Raw genomic sequence first — 26,591 nt, 5'->3', positions numbered from 1 at the left:
TCTCCGAAACACAGTCACAAGTCACTAAGCATCCACTGAAGCAAACTGAGAGACCCAGCAAAGCTTACCTTCACATGTCTTGCTGTCTTTAAGAGCGTAGCCACTGTAACATGAGCAACGGTAGCTGCCTAGCTTGTTGAGACAGAGCTGGTTACAGCCGCCGTTCTGCACCCTGCATTCATCAATATCTGCATCAAAAGAAAATGTCACAGTCAGCTTTTCACCTCTGCAATTAATCTGGAGGGTGAGAGTGGGATAGGAGCTGGGAAGGAGAGAGACCGAACAAGAAACTCTATTACTGCTGCAACACAATGATTACAAAAAGCACAAACATTTCATTCAAACACTTTAAGTACATTAGCTCAGATTCATTAAATTAAAAAAAAAAAGACAGAGAAGGAACTGTAACTGAATATCTCCTTCACAGCTCTAAAGAGTATCTTTAGTTACTGTGGAGATGAAGAATTTGTTTGCAGAAGCAAACTGTTTATAACTAATGTATTTTATATCATAACGAACTTTAAAAATTATACTATGACCAGTAAGTTCAGGATGAAAGCTTTAAATAAAATGAGAACAATATATCCTTACTACTACAGAACTCATGAGAACACAAAAAGTTTTAAGTTCACAGCTATTGAGCACTGTGAGCTAAATGGTGCTCCACTGAAGTTAGCCGCAAAAGCCTACTAAATTCAGTTAGAGCCTGAATTTCACCCTCGATGTGCCTGACCTGCTCACTATGTCCTGCTTATATATGGAACTCCACCGTTAGCTGACGGGTAGAACAGCACATTTCATGGCATTTTATAAGAAAAAGAGGGGATATGCTTCAAACTGATCAGTCGCTGAGCTCTCAAAGCTGACCGTATACTTCTCCGACAACTGTCTCAAATGCTTAAATAAGCTGCTTGTGAGTGATCCTATAATCTCCCCACAATATTTACATCAGAAGGAGAGGCTTTGGATCTCCTGCTGTCTTGGTTGCCACAATTCGGGACTGGCTGAATGTGATTTCTGGCAAATACTTAATATTGGCAAGCAGAAAAGCAGTGGCCCTGACAGGAAGCCTTGCAGGCAGAAGGGAAAAAAAGAAACCAGAAAGCATGAGGAGGGAAGATAAGATAACTTCACTATTTCACAAAGGAATACAGAAAGCCCTCTTGGGGCCTAGAACATCTTGCACAAAACTTCTGCCTGAATATTGTCTTTGGAGGAAATACACATTGGGATATAAGTGGCCATGGAATCAGGTCCTACTAGCAAGGAGGCTTTAACAGGCTAATTTCATCAGTTGGTGCATCATCAGAGTCAGACCCCAACTTGCCTGCTGAAATCACTGTTCCCATTGCGGGGGTGCTAGAAAGGAAGACAGGCCAGCTTCTCTGGCTCTGCAGTCTGACGTCTGTTACTTCAGGGTTCACAGCAGCAGTTGGGGCAGTTCTGCTTGAAAAGCCATGGCAACTCTGCTCCTGCTGCCCCTTTCAGAGGGGTGGGATGGTAAGTTGGAGCTCAACTACTTAGATGGCCTTGCCAAGAACAAGCTGTGATACACTGAAGTCATATAAAAATGTCGATGTGAAAGAGATACCTGATTCACAGAAGGGTAAAAACACGAGCGCTGTGTAACCCAGGTTCAATTCTGTGACTTTTGAATTGTGCAGCACAGTATCAGTGACCATTTGAGAATATAGCAAAACCCAATACATCTTTTTTACTGGTATAAAAGATAACAAAACCCAGTTACCTTTTTCACATGTTTTTCCCTGCCAGCCACGCTTGCATTCACAATAGAAGTCCCCCTTGAGATCTTCACATTTGACGGTCCCCTCTTTGTGACAAGGATCGGGAGAACACTGGTTTGGCAAATCTGATTTATGTAAGGAATAAAAAAACCAAAACAAAACAGAACAATACATTGAAGCCACTGACAACCAGGTGCTTCACTCTCATTAAAAGTCAAGAAGCTTACGCAGTAATGGGGAATCACTATCAGAAATACTCACACCTAGCAACACTGGAAGCTAATTCTTAGTGCTCACGTGCTGAAAAAGCTGTGCCAGGAATTTTGCAGAGCACATGCAGTGGAATTCATTTCATTGCGAAAGGGAGTGAGCTAGCCCCGTATCTGACGGGCACATCCTGAAAGAAACAACTCAAAGTAGCTCATTTTTAAGAAAGTTAATTCTACTCTCCCTAGTTTTGGAGAAAATAGAAAGCAGGCAGCAACTAAAGTATTAAAGGAAGAAAGGATACTCTTTTCAATTACTTTTGACAGTTCAACTGAAGATCTTACCAAGGCTGATAGATTTTTTGCTAGCAAAGGTTTATATCTGAAATTTTTTTCAGAGCTGTCCAACTTAGTCTTTTCTATTACATAGAATGAGAATAAAAAAGAAATGCCGAAGTGTTAACTGCATAAGGATAGCAAACCACTAATCCAGTTTACAGACAGCACAATGTTCCCATGGGGCCAACACAGAGTAAAGTCTGCCACTGATTTTTAAGCCAAGTTCCACCATTTGGCAACAGGTTTTCTCCATAGGAAAGTAGCAAGAGAGCAGTCACCATATTTTGAGGAGGATTGGAGGAACAACTATCAGAGAATGGTTTGGGTTGAAAGGGACTTTAAAGATTGTCTAGTTCAACCACCCTGCATGGGCAGGGACACCTTCCACTAGACCAGGTTGCTCAAAGCCCCATCCAGCCTGGCTTTGAACATCGGGGATGGGGCATCCACAGCTCCTCTGGGCAACCTGTTCAAGTGTTTTACCACCCTCACTGGGAAAAATTTCTTCCTTATATCTAATCTAAATTTACCCTTTTTTGGTTTAAAGCCGTTACTCCTTGCCCTATCACTACATGCCCTTGTAAAAAGTCCCTCTCCAGCTTTCTTGTAGCCCCGCTTCAGGTACTGGAAGGCTGCTATAAGGTCTACTTGGAGCCTTCTCTTCTCCAGACTGAACAACCCCAACTCTCTCAGTCTGTCCTCATAGGAGAGGGGTTCCATCCCTCGGATCATTTTTGTGGCCCTACTCTGGACCCGCTCCAAACAGGTCCACATCTTTCCTGTGCTGAGGGCTCCAGAGATGGATGCAGCACTCCAGGTGGGGTCTCACCAGAGTGGAGCAGAGGGGCAGAATCACCTCCCTCGACCTGCTGGCCACGCTGCTTTGGATGCGGCCCAGGATATGGTTGGCCTTCTGGGCTGCTAGTGCACATTGCCGGCTCATGTCCAGCTTTTCATCCACCAGTACCCCCAAGTCCTTCTTGGTAGGGCTGCTCTCAATGCATTCTCGCCCAGCCTGTGTTTGTGCTTGGTACCTTGCACTTGGCCTTGTTGAACTTCATGAGGTTCACATGGGCCCACCTCCCAAGCCTGTCAAGGTCCCTCTGGATGGCATCCCTTCCTTCCAACATGTTGACCATGCCACACAGCTTGGTGTTGCCAGCAAACTTGCTGAGGGTGCACTCAATCCCACAGTCCATGTTTAACAAAGATGTTAAACAGCACCGGTCCCAATACAGACCCCTGAGGAATGCCACTCATCACTGGTGGGACACTCATCACTGTACTTGGGACATTGAGCTGTTGACTGCAACTCTTTGAGTGCAACCATCCAGCCAATTCCGTATCCACGAGTGGTCCGTCCATCAAATCCATGTGTCTCAAACTATCATGTAACTGCTCAAGGTATGGAAGTCACCTGTCCAAATTCACCTACACCTATCTGCAAAACACCCAGGGAAAGTGCTTTGCAGAGATAGCTAAAGGAAGGATGAGAGAATACCCTTGCCCCCACAAAAAAAAGGAGTTGGTAACTATTAGGTGGTAGTAACCTGTTACATAGGTGTTCTAAATCACTGATCTTCAAAAATCATAAATGTGTTAACTGTCTCCACAACCGCAACCAGAAGGAGCAGTGCAGAAGTTCATTCTGTAGACTGCAAAGCTCACCTTGTCAGAGGGCCTTTCTGTTTACATATTCCCTCCCAGCAGTGAGGTTCAGGAGACACAGGGCACTTCTGCAAACCTTTTACATTTGGGTGAACTTCAGTCACAGTCCAGTCTGCCATTGATGCTTCTACAGAGAACATCTGAACCTGACCAGAGCCCTAGCAAACCTGAATAAATGTATATTCACAATGGGACTGGCCTTCTACACTGGAGCAGTTAAACAGTCAGTCCCACCGTCCTCTGTGCTTACCAGCACATGGAATGCATTGGAAAAAAAAGTCCTACGACATGAAGGCATGATGTCCAAGTTTCTCTTCTGATGAATATATGTGGCAGTTTCTTGTGCCTGACCAACTGTGCCTGCAGCATGGGGGGTGGCACAGCTACAAAGCAACGATTCTGCCCAAGCCTTTTGGTGCATGACACAGGAACTGCTGCAGCTGCTGCAGCTAGCCGAGTTTAAAGGAAGAACTACTATCATTAACAACGCTTCTGCAATCCTACAATCTTAGAAGCACATCCATACAACTCAGCAGAAACCCCGTTCAGTCCAGACAAAAGGAAGAGTTTACAAAAAGTGGAACAGACAAGTACGTTTAGAGCACCTAGTTAGCAACAGCCCTCTGCAGACCAAGTTTGGTCTGTGATACTAGATTTGCAGGGCAAAAATGTGCTCAGTGGGTACACATTAAGTGAGCTGCAGCAGCAAAGACCCCTTTTCATGCAGTGGTTCTGCTGAGACCAACGTTCAGTAGGACCAATGTCCAGTTCGGACTCTTCATGATATTCTGAAACATTACTTGTGAATCGATAGGCATATGGGGTGGCAGGGAGGCATGTAGGGAGAGGAACTGTTTCTAGATTAGTAGTCCCATCAGACTTCTTAAACTGAGTGAATTTAAGAATTGAATACACTTTTACTTTTGTCAGGATTATACTGCTTCTACATGACTCTTCTTAACTTCCTCTGTGTGACCCTGTAAGTCCCCTTCATGACAGGCTGCTTTGAAAAAACGTCAACATTTCTGTAACTGCAGGCACAGGCAACTCCCTTTGATGTCTTATAAAGCACTGAACAGCACTGTTGTTTGCACTGACTGTCTTAGATTTGAGTCTCAATAAGCACAAACTGGTTAAGGTTGGCAGGCATCTCTGGAGGTCATCTCGTCCTGCCCCCCTGCTCAAGCAGGGTCATCTACAGTCAGTTGCCCAGGACCACGTCCAGACAGCTTCTGAATATCTCCAAGGATGGAGACTCCATAACTTCCCTGGGCAACCTGTGCCAGTGCTGGGTCATCCTCACAATAAAGTGTTTCCTGATGTTCAGAGGGAACCTCCTGTTTTTCAGTTTGCCCGACTGCTTTTTGGACTTTCAGTTTGCCTTTTGGACAGCTATTAAGATTAGCACTATATTAGGCATAAAAATAAAGCAAGAGCATATACTGTAATTTTGGATAGCATTTGTGTTATAGTTATCAAGAAAAAATAGTTGGATTCTTGGGCTGCACTGCACACTGAATTGCCTGAAGACTGAAGTTAACAGCACAGTGTTGCAACTTATCCAGATTACCATGGAGTATCAATTTCATACTTGCTTTACATTTAGCACATTGTACAACATAAAAGTTTTCACCACTCCTTTCTCTGTAGGGTATTTAATTGAGCTTCGAACGTAAGGACTGTCTAGAGCAAGTTCAACAACTATGACAAATGTATCTGTCCACTATGCGCATGTTTGTAATGAAGACTCCACTTTCTTCTGAAGAGGACTAACAGATGCCAGAAATCACCAGATGATTGGCAATGGCTGTCATTAAATATAGTGGGCTGAATCAATCGGGACAAAATAGATGAAGCGAAGAAAGGAGCTCTAAAAAAGGTCACAAAGGATCACAAATCTCCACAACTGAAAGAATTTCTATTTCTAGTTGTGATTTCATCCACCTCTACCAAAATACAGCCAAAACATCGGTTCCAGGCAGTGTCTCACTTTCCTCCCCTGTAACCAGCACAGCTTCAGCCTCTAGCTAGGGCTATGCTTGAGAAGATAAGCATTTATCCTGAGCCTCAGCAAGGTGTTCCATCGCGGACAAGGGAGGAGAGAGCCAGAGGGCTGATCCAGAATGGAGTGTGACTTGGCCAAAGAAATCCCCATTTTCAGTATTTCACCTTGATGCTCAGAAGCTAGTGCCTGGGAAAACACGACAGGAAAACCCTAAGAGCCTCACAGAAAGAACCACCCACTCACAAGGCGTAATTACCTTTCTCCTCACTGCGCCAGCTGTGCAGAGCTGGGGCAAAGCCACAGCCGAGGTAGAGGCCAGGCCACGCAAAAGAAAACACAGCTACACGGGCTGTGTCTGAACATCCACCTGCCAGAATACCTCCCGGTAAATCACTGACCAGACCACACAGCCCTGGAGGTGGAGGAGTCGGGGAGGGAGAAGCCAGGTTAAGGCAGAGATGAGCCTTAATCTGATGAAGCTCTGATCAGCAGGTTTCTTTTCCTAGGCAGACCAGAATTTGTATACAGTAAACAGGATGGTTTAGGCATAGTAAGCCAAGTCTGCATTTTGGAGCAGCACAAACTAAGCCTCCCAGGCATGGCAATGTTTTCAAAGTCACTTGATAAGCAAAACAAGTCAAGAGGGTAATGCATGACTTATCTGGTGTATCCTCAAGCTTCTTTCCTTCCAGCTGGATTCTGATGTGCCTTGCAGAGCCAGATGGAATAACCCTCCCCCGCACAATACCACGCTATCGCAACACACGATAAATGCAAGAACAACCACAGACATTTCTATTGCATCAACACTGTGCTGATAGTTTGCTCCTCTTATCATGAGAATTTGGGAACATGAGACACAGCTTTATACTCTCCTGGTGGCTTCACAACTGTGTAATTCTGCCAACTTTGTAGAAGGTGCTCCTGATTTAAACCACTGCAAGACAAAATGGAGCTTTTGTTTCCATTCATTTACATGACAGATTTTAGTAAAGATATTAAAAATAAGGAAGAGCGTGACCTTTTTGTATGCTTTCAGCTATGCCTGATAGCACATATATGGCTCATAAATGCAGCCAGAGAATAGAACTACCAGTTCCATTTTTGAAGTCAGTATGGAAACAAGACTTTACCTAAGTACACTGACTACTCCTTCCAGTTCATTATTCTATACTGTGAATTTATTTTTTGATATTAACAAAACGGTACAAATTAAAAATACATTGGGAAAGTGCTAGGTTGTGACGATTACAACTATTAAAAAGCAGACACACAAGACCCAACAAACGCTGTGTTAAGGCCACATGCAACTTTTTTTCCAAAAAATTCCTGTACAGTTTTCCAAACTCTTGCAGAACCAAATCCCTAATTCCTAGCTGACCTACAGTATCTCTTTTAGAACAAGATCCAGATCTGCAGACCAAAGTACAGGTATCTATGTGTAAGGAAGGCAAGCATCTATCTGCAAAGCAATTGTCTTAAATTCTCATTGCAGTCAGTGGAGATCCAGTCAGTACAACAAACGGAGTTCATCGAGTGATGTAGCTCTCCCTCACACAGACCCAGTTTGGTCAGTGGAATCCCTCTAGAACTGCTGACTGCAGATAAGTCTCCGCTGACTGTGACGGGAATACTGCTCATGTAGGCACCTATGCTGGAAACGCCCGCATCTACCTCCACATCCAGAGTTGAATCCTACCTGTAACCCTGACCTAAAGACCTTATGAAACTAAGAATCCTCAAATACTCTGCTAAGCTGTCTAATCACTATCACATTTAAAATTTGTACCTTATTTCTAGTATAAACTAGTCTAGTTAATCATCTTCCAGCCCTTAGGTTGTGCAGCGTCTTTGTATGCCAGATTAAAAGAGCCTTGCACTACCTTGTTCTGAGGGGAGAAAGACTGTTAAGAAACAAAATTTAAATGCATCTTGCAGGCACAACCCCACAGACCTACGTAGCCTTTTGGCAGCATCTGTGAAAAATTAAGAGGCACACTGGAACTGGCCAAGCACAAAGCCTGTCATTCTTCCAAGCGCGTTTGAGGCTCCTTCTCTGTTACCTCTCCTGTGAATTGACAATGGCTAGCCAAAACTCAGCCATTTAAAAATATTTTAATGGGGGAAAATATTATCTTTTTTTTCCAAACCACTGCATCTGCAATGGGCAAAAATCCCTAAAAACAATTATTCAGCTTTTATTTTTTCAGGTTTTTTTCATCACTACCCTTTAGACTTGCACTTCTAAAACACCATTAGCTGTTTGAAACAAGTGCTCCCAGTTGATACCACCATTTCAGGAGGAACTCCCACCTCTTCGCCATGTCACATGTGTGAGCAAAAGGAAGCATTCAGCCTCATGTCCCACTATACACTACCTGGCATACCACAGCCAACGCAGGTACCACAGGTCCAAGAATTCCCAGTTCAGAGAAATCTAACATCTGCAAGTGATACTGCTCCATTATATCAGGGCAGGTCTTGACATACCATTTATTAAACTTGGAATTCACTCTTCAAAGAAGGTTGCTGTAATGCAGTTTATAAGCTTGACTAAATCCTCATCCTGCTTTGGTAGCACTGGTATGAACACATCACTAATCAAGCTTGATCACAGTAAAAGACTGAACCATAGGGGTAAAAATGAAAATACATATACATACATGTGATTTTCTCCCTGTTTGAATTGATCTGCTCCCACAACATATTTAGAATATTTATGCAGCTTTATATCTTTAGTATTGCTAAGATTCAAGAAGGAACTGGAAAGGTATAAGAAGAGTTCATTAAATTCTGATCTCTAGTGTTAGTGATGAACAAATACCCCTTCCCCTTCTACACAGATACCAGTTCGACTTCCAAATTGATCTGAATTTTTAAAGGATGCGATATTTAAAGCACAGTCACACGATGCGTGAAACTGATATCCTTACGTAACGCTGTCAGAAGCCTGACACAAGCCTGGGTTTGACTTCAAGCTTTTTTTAAGGTTCCTTAACAAGGGTGAGCCAAAGTTAGCATTCAAGAAAAAAGAAAATGAAAGGCCAAGCATAGCGTACAACCTTCTGGTAAATCCTATTTCTTGTCTCTCTTGCTTCTCAGATTATTCAGACCTTGGGAAACTGGTGGAAGATAAATGTCTTGCATCATAAAATACCAAAGCACTGAAAGATAACAGCGAGGTGGCAATAGGTTATAAAAGGGAAAAAGTTTTGTTTTGCTGCTCAGATAGGACACGCAATATGGAGTCTCAAGCTTAGAGAATAGCAAGCCCAGTACTAAAATAATAACAAAAATGGAGATAGCTGAGCTGGTTCCACTCCTTCAGGTAACATGAGAGAACATTTAACTATAATACGCAAACCAAAAATGCTTACTATGAACGCATGTAAGGAAATCTGGACTTCTTGTATATGGTGACCCATATTTCTGAATACAAGCTGAAGAACAGAAAATGAAATTGTTATTATTACAATGATGACATGGCAGCTGTTCAAAGCATGTAAAATGATACCTATCCTGCTGATTCATTAAGCAAGGATTTGGAAGGTGGATGCAAAATCTATGCAATATTATAATCTCCCAGATGCCTTAAAATTTTTAAGTTCATTAAAATTTTTTAGCCCTGATGTACAGTAGTTATAAGCCATCTGAAAAGGATGATCACTTAACCAGATGCTACTATGATTCTAGAAGCATATTAGTAGCTACTCAAAGTTGACCTACTAAATCTCTTTTAAAAAATCTAAAAAGCACATGGAGTTTTCTCAGACTTCTGGTATTTCTGATCTTAAGTACTACATATTAAACACAAATAGAAAACAGTATGATGCCATGACTATGATACAGTCAATAGAATAAGCCAATGGTTCAATTAGAAAAGGCACTTTTTTTTTTAATAAGGAGGTTAGTTAATAGCTAAGTTAATTAAAAAGTGAAAAAGGTAGAAGACTTCAAATTATTTACTAATGCTTCAAGCTACAGATATAAATGCAACATCAACATTTCAACATGCAGAAAACACATAAAGGATCTCTCTATGCAAATCTATACATATGTAATAAACACACCTCAAAATTACATAAGGAAGGTACAGTCTATCTTAAAAGTTGGAAATGCATGTTTACTGCAATCGATTTCCATCACTTTCCTTAGCAGAGACTTCATCTGGGACAAGCTCCAGCCTTAGGCACCACATACCAGCACTGCCACAAAGTGAAAGTAAAAGCTGCAACTCACCCAAATATTTCGGGTAAAAATATTCCTGTAGGAGAGAAAAAAAGGAAAAAAAAGCAAAGATTTATTGAACAATATTTGCTTCTATTGTCATACTATTTAAGAGCTGCTGTTAGTTTGGTGGTGCTGCATGGCAGTTTTTTAAGACGGTCCAAACACCAACATCCTTATTTCTTTTTAGTCAGAGGCAGAAAAAGCATAGTATCATACAGGCATTTTGTCTTTTGAAAAGGAAAGAAACATTAGCTCCAGTCTCAAGGTATTTTTTGACAACAGCTGACCTGGTAAGTGGCAGTGACTGAACGTGAATCCACTTACCCACTATCCAAGAGGTTAAAGGTGCTGATGGTGGCATGAGGTATGGGAAGGAAGAGCAATCCAGAGACAAAACCCCAGAGTGAAAGTACAGTCACCCAGTGCCTTCTCAGAGGCCCTCTGCTGATGCAGAACACAGGCAGCATCCTAATACTACAACCCCTAAAATAAAAGGGTACCTTTTGCTCTTACAATGACTACTCTACAACTCTAACGGCACTCATTGCCATACTGCTCTCTCCATCACATCCTAGAGACAGTCTGCTCAAAGAAGGGGATAATGACAATTTGCAAATGAGGGGAAAATTGACATTTATTAATCTAAAACCAGATTGCAAAAGGCATTCCCGCTCCTCTCGTGATATATGGCCACACGTTACTCTTCCTTCCCTTGTGTCAACAAAGCGTAGCCACACAGCGAGAGCAGCAGTTTGCTGATGTGACTTGGATCTAACCTTGCACGTTAGAAAAACATTCAGCCTGGTGAGGCCCTGCCAATCGCAGGATTGCTTGCACCAACTCAGAGAAACAGCAGGAAAATGCAGCTGTGCTGCATGGAAGGGTAGGAGATTGGCCTGATCATTAAACCGCATTCTTAAAAAAATACAAAATATCATGGCCAGGAAAAAGTATTTCTTTTCAACATCACTTCATACTGGATTTCATCATGTATAAGTCACTAGTTCAAGTGCTGTTAAAATTGTAATTGGGGTGTGCAATGAGGGAAAATTTGTGGATTGTATCAGTGCTTAATTTTTTCTGGTTAAAATAAACCATTTCTCAGCTAATTATGAAAGCATACACATAGTATAATTCTCTTTCATACAACATGAGCAGTTTTCATACAACACTACCTGCAGTGAGATTGGGACAGTAATATCCTGTATTCTATGAAATTAATTTGGTCTATCTTGGTGCAAGGTTAGAAACAATTTTATTTTCTCCTCTTGTTACAGACGTTTGGATAAGCTTATGCATATATACAGACATGTACATACAACAGAGACAGGCACACACCGTGATTCAATTTGACCTGGACTGTCTAATGCAATCAATTGGTTGACAAGGTCATACAAACTAAAAGTTTTGCATTGCTGTCCTCCTGCAGAAAAATCAATTACTTCTGGCAAATACGCTCCAGTTACTGAACTGCACCGTGTAAATATTCAGCCTAAATCATGACAGCATTACTAAAGAAGTAGAAGAAGTAGCTTACACTTACTCTAATTTTCAATTCTGACCTGAGGGTAATAGGCTTGGCATCTTTTGGGGTTGAGCTTTGTAATCTCTCTTTGGGTTAACAAGCTGAGTGAGGAGTTCAGAACTCCCTACGGTCTCCTCTCCCTCTTTGTTTTGTTTAAGGTTTAGTTTTGGAAAAGACAAGTCAAAAAATATAGTCAAAATAAAAGTAAATCTAAACAGTCTAAGTATTCAGATGAGTGCCCAGCTGTGCTATAACCACAAACTGAACTTCAGCCAGCACTCGAGGAGAAAAAGATAGCAGCATGTGATGAAATATTCCAAACGTTTTTTTCATTATTCTTCCTTCATTCAGTATATGTCAGCAGATGTGTTTAACCACCAACAGGATAATCCAGACACTGGCAAGACAACTTTTTGTGCACTCACAAGGACAAGATATTCATGGCCACCAGCCTAATTGCTCCAAGTCAGTGATGGCAAAGGCATAAAACTTCATTTTCTCCTTGACCTCTGAGGAATGAGTTGAATGTTAGAAAAGTTCTATAGAGTTTACTTCTGAATGAAAAATTAAGGTAACTAGTTATTTTCATTGCACAAATAACCTTCCAAATGCAAACTGATTGTATATTGATTCAATGCCAGTTGAACAGCAGAAGAGTGAAACTCCAAGACACTGTACCACCACAAGCTTCATTTCACAAGGTATGTAACAGAGGTAAGTGATTTAAACAGGAGGTTTTTAATAGAAATTTAACCCTTCTTTCCCTGTCTTCCTCATTTGCTTATTTTATACAAAACTACTTGCTGATCAGTAACACTTCACCAGGTCTACAGGACCTGCTGATAAAACCATCCTAAAATAAAGCAACGTGAAAACAGGTTCTAACATTACTCATTCTTGTATGATTAACTTTTCATTTTTGTGCATAATCAATTTTCCTTACAACAGGCTTCTGGAAATACAGTGACAACATATTTCCATTCAGCCAAAAGATTAATCAAGAAGGAAGGACGAATGATCTTCCACCTTGAGAAAAGGAATTTGCTTAAGCTGAAAGTAGCAGTCATTTTTTAAAAAACACCTATGAGAACTTTTCCCAGTTAAAAATTCAAGTCGTGCCTATGCTGCACAGAAAGACAGCCAGACCTGCATTATTTCTTGTGTGAGCGCTCAACTCTGCAATGCCTTTTCAGTCTTCTTCACTGTATTCTTAACAACCCACAGATGTCAGGGAAGATGAAAACCCTATACAGGGTCAGGTCCCTCTTACAAGTATGAGACTCATCTTCCCTCCACCAGAAGTCTTCAATTGTATTTTCAGGATCCAACAAAAATGCCAAGAGAAATGCTTTGAGGCTTGTTAGCAAGGAGTTAGCAAAGACCCTCTGTTACCAGTTTGCTGATTTTTCAACTAGTCACCTTCAGTTGCAGCCTCACCAAACATCTCACCATCCTGAAAGCCACCCAGTACTCACAGGATCAAAACGCAGGAGGTTATTTAACTGTGACCTCTGTGGTAGCAAAAGTCGCCACAGAATTATAGTAAGTGTTAAATTTGCAGCCTGGATTCTGGTAAAGAAGCCAACGTTTAAATGTGGTCATCCCTTCCCCTTTTGATTTGCTTTCCTAATTACTGCTGAAAATAAAAGCAGGAGTAATACACTTTTAAAAATAAAAAGCTATAATCAAATACATATTGGACATAAACGTCCTTTGGATAATCTATTGTACAGACACTGACCTCACCAAGCTTTCTAACCAATCTGTCCAGAGGTAACGTCCCAGTGCATGCAAGAGAAAGACAATGCCTTGCAGAAGCATCAACCTCCACAACAGACCAACTTTCACACACGTAGTTTCAACAATTCCAACCTCTGTGCCTGCTCCTACCAAGAAAACCTTATGTATTTCCACCCCTGCTTCTTGTGACGCAACACACTTTCTGTCTGTCTGGTTCCCACATATCAACCGGTATGACTGTGATGCCAGAAGCTTCAGTTGTCAAGGGCCTGGCACCTCGACACCCGCAGCCTGCAGACCTGCATGGAGTATGAGTTACACACCACGCATCATGTGCCACCAGAAGTACAGCTGGGTACAGATGTCAGGTAAAGAGGGAGAAATAGGAAAGACTGGGAGGGGTCTCACATCTACAAGTCTCCACCCTTTCAGTGAAGTGGAAGGTACGGCATGAGGCCAGTCCCTCCAGGCAGGTCCTGGCTTGCTTAGTTCAGCTCAGTTCAAGAGACCTTCTTCTTGCTGTCCAGAAGACAGAGCTGTGCTTTAACAGAAAGGATGTAAGCTCTACAACCCCCACTCCTTCCACATGAACACATGTACATGCTCAAAGCAAGTATTTTGATGCATTAAACACAATTATTGGTCTCCATAACAGTAGTGAAAGACCTAAGAGTGCATGATTTTATTTCAGGTAGGGTGACACCAAACGCTTTTTCATGGGGTTAAGAAGTTCGTCTCCCATCTACATCCAGGGCTTATTCCTACCATTGCAACACAGCCACTACAATACTTAGTGTGGATATCTAAAATGAAAAGAGAGCGTAAGTTTAAAAGTGTCCTCAAAAAACCCCAACCCAAACAAACTCCCCGCCAAAACTCCAGGTTGTGCACTGTTATATTTGGTTTTATTTCCTAATGTTAATAGTTGCAGTGAAATAGTTAAGAACAGTTTCTGTGGAGCCACCCCCACAATACCCTGCATTGAAACAACCGAGGAGAACAGCAACATAAAGGTAAAAATTCGTATCAGGACTGTGGAGTTGAAGGGGCAGAAGGACCTATGTCAGCTTCCCTACCGAAAGAAACGTACAATGTGACATCTATTTTCAACTCTATGGCCAAACTCTCCCTTAGCGGTAAAATCCAGAAGTTAGTGAAATTATACTGGGTATGCATTAATCCTACTGCATTTTTGGAGAAGATGGAAGAACACCAAATCAGAACAGGCGTTAACATGAGTCACTGTATAAAAATAGCCCTTCTGAAAACATAACAATGACCCTGTCTGCACCAGGAAAATGTTCTCAGTGTTGCTTAAAGTAATTGGCAACACTAGGAACCTCAGCCAAAAGGGCCTGCCAACCGCTTCTGTTCGTTTTGCCTGAGTACTTGGTCAGGTAAGCCTGATCAGCACTGAATCTAATCAAAATTGTGTCTGAGCAGTAGTGGCAGCAGATAAAAGTCGTAGTCTACAGAGGGACTGTTCACGTTCCTGGGCAACTGGCTGAAGGTGGCCCTGCCTAAGCAGGGGGGTTGGACCAGGCGACCTGCAGAGGTGTCCGCCAACCTCAACCACTCCATGATTCTGTGACCGCAGCACAGCTAACGCTGGAGGATCTCATAGACTTGCGTTAGCAATGGTTAATTTCTAAAAAGCACTTTCTTAGTTACCTAGTTACCTCTTTGTGAGCAGCAACAACTCCCACATTATGCCCTTTTCTCATTTCCATATAACGACTCTCCCTTTTCCTCTTTCCTTTGGGACTGAATGTTTGTCTTGGGCATGGTCTGATCTCCTTGTTTATAATTGTACTACATGTTTCCACACCACGGGCATGCACTATCCTTGCAAAGAAATGGCCGCTACCAACCATAATTGGCTATAACTTAGTGTTTGACAGTTGTTTAACTGTTATTGCCTGAGAATGCAAAAGCTCATTAATGCTCAAGAGCTCTCTGCATTTTTTTAAACTCAGTCCAAGGCTTTTGATGCATAGCAAATCTCATGCTGAATGATGAGGCCTTCCTCCCGAACAATTAATTAAACAGTCCTACAATTCAGAATTTTAACACTGTAGAAGCTCGAGATGTAGCAGTTATGCTCAAATCAATGCCACATTGTTTGCACAAGCTTTCCTTCTCATTGTGAGGAACCCTACACTCAGCCAAGTTAGTTTGCTTCCTATTATTCTTTGGGGCAATCTGCATGGTCCATGCAAGGATCACAGAGAACTTCTCTCCAAAATTTGGCAAGTGACGCTTTAGAGAAGCAAGCAGGTCATGTTACAATCCAAAAGCAGCCTTGAAATCTCATCTCCTACCACCAGAGTTACTGTTGTTTAGGGTAGCTTTTAGATTTTGCATCCATTCACAGAGTATCCATTCCACTGCCCAGCTATTCTAGTGCACAAAGACTATGACTGCCCCTTCTACCAAATTGTCGATATTTCCAAACAAGAAGCACTCAAGACCACCCTCTCCAGCATCACCCATGTCATAGAGACTAGGCATCCTTGCAGAATCCTGAAGACTGGAAACAAAAAACATCTGTTGTTATAGCTTCCCTTGCCCTCTTCTGAGCAACAGGACTATTTCCCAACAGCATACTGAGGTGCCACTTCAGCAAAAGAAGTTGCTCTGCAATGAGGAAAAACCACCAATTATCAGAATGCATGATTACAGGAAAAAAAGTAATGAAAAGAAAGAAAAGAAGAAAAAAAAAGCTCCTGTATATCACAGCCAAGCAAAACACAGATACTTTACATTTGTGACGATGCAGGGGGAAAGTGAGATGATTTCTCTATGTGGCCTGAGGCAGGGTTTGACTGGACAGTAACGGTGTGAAATGGATGTAACTGGTGCCAAGGGCCAAATATTTCAATAAAAATCATTTCTGGAGTGATTCCAATGAGTTGGTTGCATGTGCTTTTAAATTATTCTCAATGCAATTCAGTCATAAATGCCTTGAGGTTTCCTCCACTGCTTCAGGATTGAAATGCTACTTTCCCTCCAACTGTATCAATATGCAATTTGAAAAAAGGATCGCAATTTGGCCACAGACCTTCACTCGGTGTTGCTTGTTTGAACCCTTACTTGTTGCAATAGTTACAATATTGTACGCGTGGTTAAACTAACACTAACTTAGAAACTTCAGTCAAATTAAGCAAACCAGGATCTGACAAAACACTTAGCACAAGCAAAAGGCTGTCTCCCTTCAACATCCTATATCGTGTCATTACTCTGCTATTACTTAAGCTATATTTAAAATAGAACAGATATATATCCCATCCAAAATTATTTAAGTGTTTGTGATCTCTCCTACAGGCTCCGTAACATTTTATCCACTGAAGTGAAGAAATACTGCATTTCTCCCCTTCCTGCAATCTAATGATAGCGCTTCTTAGGATTTGCTTATTTGCAGACGTTGCAACTCACAGTTACAGCCACTTTAAGGCGTCGCTGGATTTGGCCTCAGAGGGGACAGGCAAACAAGGAATATGGAAGTGACATCTGAGACAACACCAGGCCCTTGTGACAGAATCTGATCTCATACTTGCCTGCTCATTATTTTAATAACTATGCAACTTTTGCTCTTCTGTTCCTGTCCTAAATGTCTTCTGGAACTCGGACTCCCTACTCCAGGAGTCAGCCAAATGTGGTAGCTCTCCAGATGCACATGATTTTGTACAGTGCAACCAGGATCTATTCTCCTTTTACCTCTTCATTTATGCACCCTTCTGCCCTGGCAGGTGTGCAGGGTGAAGACAACACCAACACTTGTCCCCCTCCCTGGGTATCCTACTTACTTTCCAGCTTTGCTCTTCCTCTGAGTCCCACTGCTGATGCTCAAAGAAACAGGAAGAAAACCCAAAACAATAAATAAGGAAACTTCCCCACAGACGTATGCATGTGTGGAGAGCCTCACAAAACAGTGATGAAGGTACAGATACGGAAGGGAGACATACTGAAAAATTTCAATCAGATTCTCCAAGGCTTGGTTATTCATTTCTTCGACAGCATAAGCTGTGATGACCCTTTCTGCTTCTCCTCTGGCACCTGGGCTTCCCATCCGAAACCTACACTGTCATGTGCAATGTGTTGGTGCAACCCTTTGTGAAGGTGTGTGGTGACCTGGACCAGGGAACTATCCAGCTGCAAAATGATCGATTTTCTTCCCAGACTACTTTTCTTTATATCAGTTCCTTAAATCGGCCCACTCAGTTGCATAAATTGCTGTACAGGCAGTGTGAACAGAATAGGCAAGGGAGTTGCTTACTCCCAACTAGATCAGCGGAGCTCCCAAATGTGAAACCAAAGCCTGAAAAGATTATAATATGAGTGGAGGAGAAGCACACTGGAAGAATCCCTTCCCCCACTTTCCACTGGTTCTGTTTTCAAATCGCCATGGTTTTAGTCTTTTAACTTGCTGAATTACTTCACTGGGGACTGAAGTATGAGATAATGAACATTTTTGATGCTGCTTTAGTAACTGTCCTGCCCCAAAGTTTTCCCCTCTGCATACTCGAACTGTACGTCCCACAGTCTCCAGAGCAGTCGACCTGCCTGCAGCTCCCTTGCTATGTCCGTTCTCAGTTTCTTCTAAATCTCTGATGCTGATTCCATGCTTGTTCTTCATACTTATTGGAATGTAATTGCTTCAAATTCATTAAGTTCACTGAAGAGTTTGGAGCACACATGAACCACAACTGCCAATTTATACAGATTCAATCTTTCTCTTACCTGACTTTCCTGCAGCTGTACTAACAAACTCTGTATTAATTCTCAGTAGGCTGCTCCTTTTTTTTTCATTTAAAAAGAAAATTAAATGACCCCTTAGCCACAAAACAGCTTTCTTCATTTTTAATTGGCTTTTTTCCCCTCTCATGTATTTATTAAAACCTATTGTATTCCTCTAAAAAACTGACTTAATAACTTTATCTGCTTTTTCCATTATCTTCCTTCCTGACCCAAACCTGTATAATCCCTCTGCTTTAATTTACCATTCTTAGCAACTTTTTCCATCCTATCTTCAAACAGCCCCTCAGTGTAATATTCACCACTTCTGTTTTCTCTTGTTCCTTCCCTCCCGCTGCCCAGGAGGTTTAGCGTGTAGTACTTTTGTGATGTGGTGTTTCAGTATTTCCAGGTCTGTTCTGAACTTCTGAGCTAAACTCACACAAGTGGAAACAGATAAGGATCAGGTAGGCATGAGTCCAGCAGAGTTGATGGAGCTGTGTCTGCTTCCACCAACAGGAAACTTTGCTCACCCTTCTCAGTAACTTTTAATATAGCAGCATTTAGCTAACAAATGCATGACCTGCCTTCTAAGGCAGGCAAGACTATTTTTGTCACCCTCCTGCTACTGAACTCCACCACCACAAACAAATGCCATGTCTGTACCACCAAGCAGGTAGATGCATCCTGCTCCACAGTATCAATCTGATTTCCTTCCAGATCAGTTTAGACCCACTGGAGTCTGGTATGACTCTATTCTACCCTGTGTTTCCTTTATAAGAAACCACAGGGAGAAGGAAGAAAGGGAAAGGAGAACTAGTGCTCACCCAGATCTCATCCCAGGAGAAAGCTGAGATGCCAACTGTGGCATACATCTGGGCGCTCAAACTTTTCTACTTCCTTCTTCTGTCCTTCAAGCCATTCCTAGGCAAAAGTCTAAATCTCCCCTTATTTCCTTTCTCAAAATCTATTAAGCAGGTATTACTGTGCCTGGGAATCCATCCTTCCATATACCTAGTCCAAACAGAGTTCTCCAGTAACTCTTTCCCTCTCTCAGATGAATTCTGCACCAACAAGAAGAGATAGAAAAATTTATACCAGCTATAAATCTAGCCCTTCCTCCACACTCTGCCAAAATGCCATAACAAATTGGTGTATGGAGAAGAATTGTCACAGCAAGTAAATCTACATTTTTGCCTGGATCTAGAAAGGAATATTCTATACAGGGATGATGACATCTGTATTTAAAGATGATATCAGTATTTTTCATGTCTAGACTACACAACATTCACGAAATTACTGAAAGAAACTTTATACTGCTTAACTCTCCCACTAACTCCTCTCCTCCCCCTACATGCCTTCATACTTTTCTGATTAGTATTTACAAATGTGTATCGTCTGCCCAGCATCCCCGCTAAAAGATCAGCATAAAGTTCAGATGACTCCAGTCCATCCATGCAGCTCATGTGTGCTATCATGACCATGTCACATAATGGAACAAATAAAGAAATAAACCAATGAGCCAGTACACTATGAAACACAACCAAACTAACCATTATCACACGCTATATATTGCTTCATCTGCATTTCAGCTTCTCGATAAGAATGCTGACATTGCTGGATGTTTTGTTAGGATCAGTAATTTTCAAGACATGACTGCAGAAAGCCCCGAAAAGCCTGGTCTAGTCTCACTGCTGCCCGTGCCATGAGTGGGAGACTGAACTAGGTGAGCGACCTCCCGAGTCCCTTTCAGCCCAAGTTACTCTGTGATTCTCTGCCAATGTTTTGTGTATCTGACAAGTCATAGATTTTAACAGGAGTTTGGATGCAAGTCCCTCAAAAAGCAAGAGAGCTTTTCATGTGGATGCCTGTGAATCAGATGTTCATTCTGCACACATACGAAAACCAGCTGGCTTTCCGTGGTGCTCTATTGAGGGACAAAGGCATAAACAGTAAACGCAGGTGGCCAGGCTGACCTATGTCAGTGCTTCTGGTGCTTCTGGAGCATTCAGCACCGCAACGTCAACAGTGACTTGCAGGAAGACCAGCAATTCTTCAGCAGTGACAACAGCAAGCAAGACGTGCAGTGACAGAGGCTGTACTGATAAACTACAGTACTGAATGATAAGAGGCTGCATTCAAACATCTTCCCTATGCTGAGCCTTTCAAAAGAGAGAAACTCCTTGCACAAGGACACGTTTCTGCTGCATCTATTCTCTAGTGAAATCCAATGTTTCCAAGAACACCAGGAACTACGCTCCCTTCTGCCCTTTGTTTTACATGCTTGGATGACCACATTTTTAGAACAGGTCAACCAAATTCCTGAGCAGTTTATCAGTCGGTTAACAAGCTGTAATACCTTGACTGCATACCAAAGTCAAATATTTCTGCAGTACTGCTTTTTATAAGGCCTCATCAACGTTTAAAATAAGATAACATTCTTATCTCTATATCCAAGATATTTTGCAACTTCATCCCATCTATCACACCTAGCATATCTTTTTAATAGATCACATTTAGAAACAGCCGTCATACCTCCCATGAACATGTTTTCCATCCTTATTTTTTCCCCACCATATTATCTTTTCATTTTTCTGTTTGATACCTCTAGCATGAATGAATTTATAAAATAGGAACCATCCCAGAATTCTGCTGTAATATCTAAGGACGTTATAATCAGCTTCATGAAAAAGATAGGCTGCAAGACTCATTAACCTAGGCTCACACTTGTTTTTACCATGTATAGTCATACGAATAGCACAGACCGAGTTTTGTTCTGCCTCCTGAAAAAGAAACAATCTAAAAATGTTTGAATTGATCTTCCTTCCTCAAGCCTGGGTGAGCTGATATTTATATTTTCCGTAACATAAAAGACAAAAGCTGCACTGGCCTGCAAATGAATGGCTATTTAGCCCCACCTAATACACTATTCTTAGCAGTTGATGTAAGTAATCACGCATGTGGCAACACCCGCATTCAGGTTTCAGAGAATGTGTATCTTCTGCTGACAGCTTGCAGATGTTGCTTTGGAAAGCTGATCACTGAAGCAGTGGAAGGCATGGAAAAAAGGATGCTTTGGTATAGGTTAATGGCATTTCATCCCTATTTACTGGGTAGACCTAGGGTAGGTAAAAAGGTATACCTTTTTTCCATAAAAGATTATTCTTGGCTAGATGGTATAATTGCCTGGATCAAGCTATGTTTTTACCTGGGAAGCATCACGTAAGCTACACTACAGACTTGCTTCATCTTACCTAAACTTCTGGACCCGGCTGATTGAACAGGTTAATGTAATTTCGTATCGCAGCTTTAAGTCATAGATCTTGAAGTTAGGCCTTGAAATTCTCTTCGCACAACCACAGGAGAGTTAAGAACGGCAAGGTTTGTAAGGAAGAGTCATACATTTCATTAGATCATCTGATGGGTGGGCAGGGAAGAGAGACAACACTTTTGTGCTCACATCGCAAGCCTTTCTTGAGGTCGAATAGAAGCAGCAAGGTATTGACTAATCTGAGGCTAACCCTCAGTTGTCAAGGCTGCAAGACCATTGCTCCTACGGGACAGTAAACAGCCAAATGCCTACATTCGAGCTCATCTGGTGATTTAAAGCATGAAACCCAGCAGATGTGGTCAGACCTGAAAGCCCAGATCAGCAGCACTCTGATGAGTCCCTCACGACTTGCCTACTACAAGGTTAGCCATAGGGCTCAGCGCAGGGCAAAAAGTGCTGTAGCTGTTTCTTTCTGCTATGACCTAAGTAGTTACTCCCTGTGACCAGGTTCAGCAGGCAGGGACGAAAGTGTCAGCCTTCCTAAACTACAAGGAAACATCAGTTGTCAGCAGTAATCCGCACATTTCCCCGGTCAGTAAAAAGTCCTCACTTTACCAGCACGGACCAGCTGCAGCCTGACAATACGCTGAAGCGTGACTGCAGTTACTGTAATTCCTCAAACTGCTAGGTGTTGTTCATCAACAGTTTTCATTTTCCTGAGTCAAGTCTGTCTCAGCTAGCCACTTCCTTCTTCTGTCAGTCACCAGGATGGGACGTACAAGGGCAGCATCAGTGAAATGACAGCATGATAACTTCCTAGCGTTTAAGAAACACTTCCATTACCTCAGGTGCATATTAAGGAGATGTGAAAAGACCAAGTCAGATGAAAATGCAGATGAGGAAAATACCCCGCCCATCAAATCCACAGATACTGCCGGAGGAGTAATCACCTCACAAAGCACTGAAGGCTTCCAGCGTGCAGAGTAGTAACAGCCCACATACATGACCTCTTCCCCCATGCATTGGAAAACTGCTAGCGAGCAGCTGCTGCCTTCATGTCACACACTGACTGCAGAATGGATAGAAGCAGGCACACATCCCCCTGACAGGCAGTGGCACACTTGGCTCCCAGTCAAACTGAAGCAAAGTAACAGCAAGGAGTAGGACACACTGCATGTAACAAGCAGTTCACAGCTCTTGGGAGGTTTCTCTCTCAGAAGAGGTAGGATCTTACATCACTGCAGACCTAAAAGTATTATAAAATACAGTACTTTGATGTAGAAGCGCATATAGAATAAGCAAGGGGGCACAGACACTAGAAGCTCATCTCACCCTCATGATAATTCTCCAACGGTTTTCAGAACTACAAAGAGACCTAGCACCAGTAACAAAGGAAATGCACCGAAAAAATCAAAATCATTTGCAATGACAGAAAGTTTGCGTCATCCTGCAAAACATGCTTAAATGGCATGACTGGATCTTAGAGAATTTATATTACACATGAAAAGATTTTAAACCAAAATGATTTAACTATTTTCATTACAGTAGGGGAACTGTATATTTTTTCCAATATACAAAATAAGTACCGAACATTGTTAAAAAATCCTGACACATTTACACAGTCTAACACCCTCTAAACTGATCTATCAGTGCATCGCCTTTGGCTATTTTCTTGGCCAGAAGCCAGTTAGCAAAACTGGTGACCTCAGATCACCTTTTTTCCAAAATGATACAAAATCACATTTGGGAACTTTTTTCCTGTGTTCACTGCTATATGGTGATTATTTATACTGAGCTTAAAGTTAAGTTATTCAACATGGATATGGAAATAGTTGTGCCAGCCACTCTCACCACATCACAGTTTTCCTTATTCTGTATTAGCCAAGTTTTACAGGAAAGAAGCAAACGCTGCTGCATGCAGATGTGACTACACGTACTCATAAGAAGTGTACTGTTAAACACTGCCTGGGCAAGTGCTCCATATTAAGCTCCAAATTAAAGATTGTCAAAAAGAAAAGCCAGCATCACAATGTTTTTGCCGTACTTACTACTGCCTTGTGACAACAAGCTACTGCACTGTATATCCAGCGCTGAGCCTGCTAATGAAGCACACATGTCAAGACTAGTCTGACTGAAGCATAAAACATCTCCTCAGATGAGTCCCTCCCTTGCCTGTGGTGCATGTGTCTCTGTGTACACACACACACGCACACACTCTCTCCCTCTCTCTGCCCTATCTTTTCCCTAGAGCATCATACCATTAACAGGAACATGCTGTGCAGTATCAAGCTTCAGTTTGAACACCAAGAAAATCCACTTCCCACTGCTAAATCAATGCCAGATAATCTCTGCAATGAGAACAGCCTATCCAAAACAGCATAGAGAGGAGGTGTAAAGTAATTGGAAGAGTAAGCCAAGCTTAGTAAAGCAACACAATGGCACTCACATGCTGTCCAAAGTGAGAAGACGACCAAAGTTAAAGTCAGCCTTGAGAAGACTGGAAAAGTCAGCTCCGCATGCGGTGTGCAGGCTGTAACTGTGTGAATCCACACTTAGTGTTAGAAGTGTAGCAGTACCACGTTCCCGCACACATACGCTCCTGCTGTTGCAGTGACAGGTCCTGAACCTACTGATTCCAAAATGCTAACTAAGCTGAATACGGCCCAAAAGGATTAAAGTGTGTTTGTGACATACTTCTTCTGAGAAACCCCTATTCTGACATATGCCACCAACATTAAGGGGATTTTAAATGCAGCGGGGATGGGAGGCTGAAGCAAAGAGGGATGGTAAGGCATCCAGACGGAGAAGCCAGAGCATTGTGTCGCGCTGGTCTTGCTTCATGGATTTATACCAGAGGTGAACAGGGCCCTTCACTCTCCAGAGACTGCGGTCATGCCAGCAGGCACCCGGCTGGGCTGCTCACCCAGGCCACCCGCACCGAGGCATTTCTACCTGGACAGCCCTGACATGGCCCTCGCGCAGCTGGGTGCTCCTTACGCCGTCTGGCTTCGAGTCACTCACCTAATGCTTCTGGTTCTTCCTGCTCCTCCTCCCAATGCCCTTCCCAGCTGTGCAGGCAGCTGGCACCCAGCCGCAGATGGATGCAGGGACAACCCACCCCCAAATCTCCGCAGCCGCTCTGCGCCCTTACCGTCTCGGGGTCGTTCTCAAAGACCTCCCGGGCCTCCTCCTTGCTGCAGTGCTCCTCCACGCACTCTCTCTCCAGGTGCCCTTGCTTGGTCTCCTCGAAGATCTGGTAGGCTCGCCGCTGCCTCTGCCGCAGGAACTGGGCAGCCTCCGGGGCGCGCAGCAGCACGGCTGGGCCGCCGATCGCCGGGCCGGCGGCGAGGAGGAGGAGGAGAGGAGAAGGAGGAAGGAGAGGCAGCGGTGAAGGGCTGAGCCCGCCTGGCCGCCCTGTACCCCCCCACCCCCGCCCCTCACACCAAACCGCCTCGCCGGGGGGCACCGAGCGCCCTCCCTCGCCCGCCGCCACGGCCGTGAGGCGCCGCGGCCTCGGCGCGGCCCCTCACACCGGCGACCCCGCGGCCGCCGCCTCACCGGCATCCCTCGCTGCAAACCGCCGCCGCCTTCCCCACCGCGACCGTGAAGCTGCGCATCCCACCCCCCCGCCCCAGCAGCTCCCCCAGCCCGAGCCCACACACCGGGGGCGGTGGGGGGGGATGCTCGGCGGCGTGTGCGGGAGGGACGGGACCCCCCCCCATCACCGCAGTACTCACTCTGCGAGGAGTCCGCCGCCAGCAGGACGAGCAGCAGGGCGGCCCCGAGGGGTGCCGCGGGATGCGGCATGATGCGGCGGCGGCGGCTGGGGCCGGGGCCGAGCCGGGCCGGGCGCTGGCGGAGCGGAGCGGGGCGGGCGGCGGCGGCGGCGCGGGCGGGGAGCGCGCTGCTACTGCGGGCGCGCGGCGGCGGGCAGCCCAGCGGGGGGGCCGGGGAGCCGCTCGCCCGTCCTACCCAATCGCTCGCCAAGTCACCGCCGGGCCGCGGCGCAGGGACACACCTCGCGGCGGGGCAGCGGCCCGGCCCCGCGTACCTGCCCGGCCGCCGGGGAAGGCCGTGCCCAGCTGCGGGGGGGGATCGGCCGGGAGCCGGGCCGATGGGCGGCCAGCGGGGCTCGGGGAGGCGCGGGAGCGCTGCGCCTCTGCCTCCGGCCGGGCCGGCGGGCACGGCTTTTGAACGGCTCTGAGGCACAGCAGCTGTGCCTCAGAGGAGGGGGAAGCTGGCACCAAACCCAGCCCAGCCCTGCTTTAAATTCTCCCCCCAGCCCAGTACCTATTTTCTTCACAGCTACATTTTCAGTTGATGCCTGTACATTAGGGTAAACTCCTCAGTAAAGAGGTGGATCTGGTTTATACCAATATGCTGCGTGCTGTCCTTCTACCACATGCTGTCCTTGCTGTCCTTGGGAGACCTCATCCGTCGCTCCCTACAACTACCTGAAAGCGGGTTGTGGCGAGGTGGGTGTTGGTCTCTTCTCCCAAGTAACAAGCGACAGGATGAGAGGAAATGGCCTCAAGTTGCACCAGAGGAGCTTTAGACTAGATATTAGGAAAAATTTCTTTACTGAGAGAGTGGTCAAACATTGGCACAGGCTGCCCAGGGAGGTGGTGGAGTCAGCATCACTGGAGGTGTTCAAAAAACGTGTAGACGTGACACTTCAGGACATGGTTTAGTGGGCATGGTGGTGTTGGGTTGATGGTTGGACTTGATGATCTTAAAGGGCTTTTCCAACCTTAATGATTCTGTGTTTCTGTGATTTTGCTGTCCCTGTCCAGCCATAGTCACACAGGGCATGTCTGATGTGGGGAACCTTGTTAGCTGTAACGCAGGGCTGTAGGGTCAGAGCTTGGTGCTGCACTTAGGCTGCTACTGCCCCTGCTCTAAAGCTACCCCTGTTACCTGCCCTGCCCTGCAGCTGGGTAAATGTGATGGGTAACTCAAGTACCACCAGGCCTACACGTTCTTCAAGACACCTTTAATGGCATTACTTGTGTGAAAAAATAACTTGTCTAATGTAATTTTACTATTTTGGTATATCTAATACAGACTCTGTGTCTCCACAGCACATTACTGCACATATTATATAATTAATGTAAACAATGTATTTATA

At 43.9% G+C, this 26,591-nt stretch overlaps 1 protein-coding gene across 1 annotated transcript in view; it reads right to left on the bottom strand.

The window, feature by feature from the left end:
* The window catches only part of GAS6 (growth arrest specific 6), a gene marked incomplete at its 3' end in the record, with an annotated part of 44,102 nt that extends 18,742 nt beyond the window's left edge, over positions 1-25,360 (bottom strand). The window contains exons 1-6 of the mRNA XM_082014298.1: positions 25,201-25,360; positions 24,615-24,781; positions 10,203-10,227; positions 9,341-9,403; positions 1,748-1,870; positions 69-188 (exon numbers count right to left, since the gene is read on the bottom strand). Coding sequence (XP_081870424.1) covers positions 69-188; positions 1,748-1,870; positions 9,341-9,403; positions 10,203-10,227; positions 24,615-24,781; positions 25,201-25,270 — 568 coding nt within the window. The 5' untranslated portion in view covers positions 25,271-25,360. The remainder of the gene's footprint in view (positions 1-68; positions 189-1,747; positions 1,871-9,340; positions 9,404-10,202; positions 10,228-24,614; positions 24,782-25,200) is intronic.
* Between the last annotated feature and the right edge of the window lie 1,231 nt (positions 25,361-26,591).

Source organism: Phaethon aethereus, assembly GCF_964289735.1.
Source record: "Phaethon aethereus genome assembly, chromosome: 1".
Classification (NCBI taxonomy): Eukaryota; Metazoa; Chordata; class Aves; order Phaethontiformes; family Phaethontidae; genus Phaethon; species Phaethon aethereus.
Note: the sequence above shows the minus strand (reverse complement) of the source record. Positions and strands in the feature narration are given on the sequence as shown.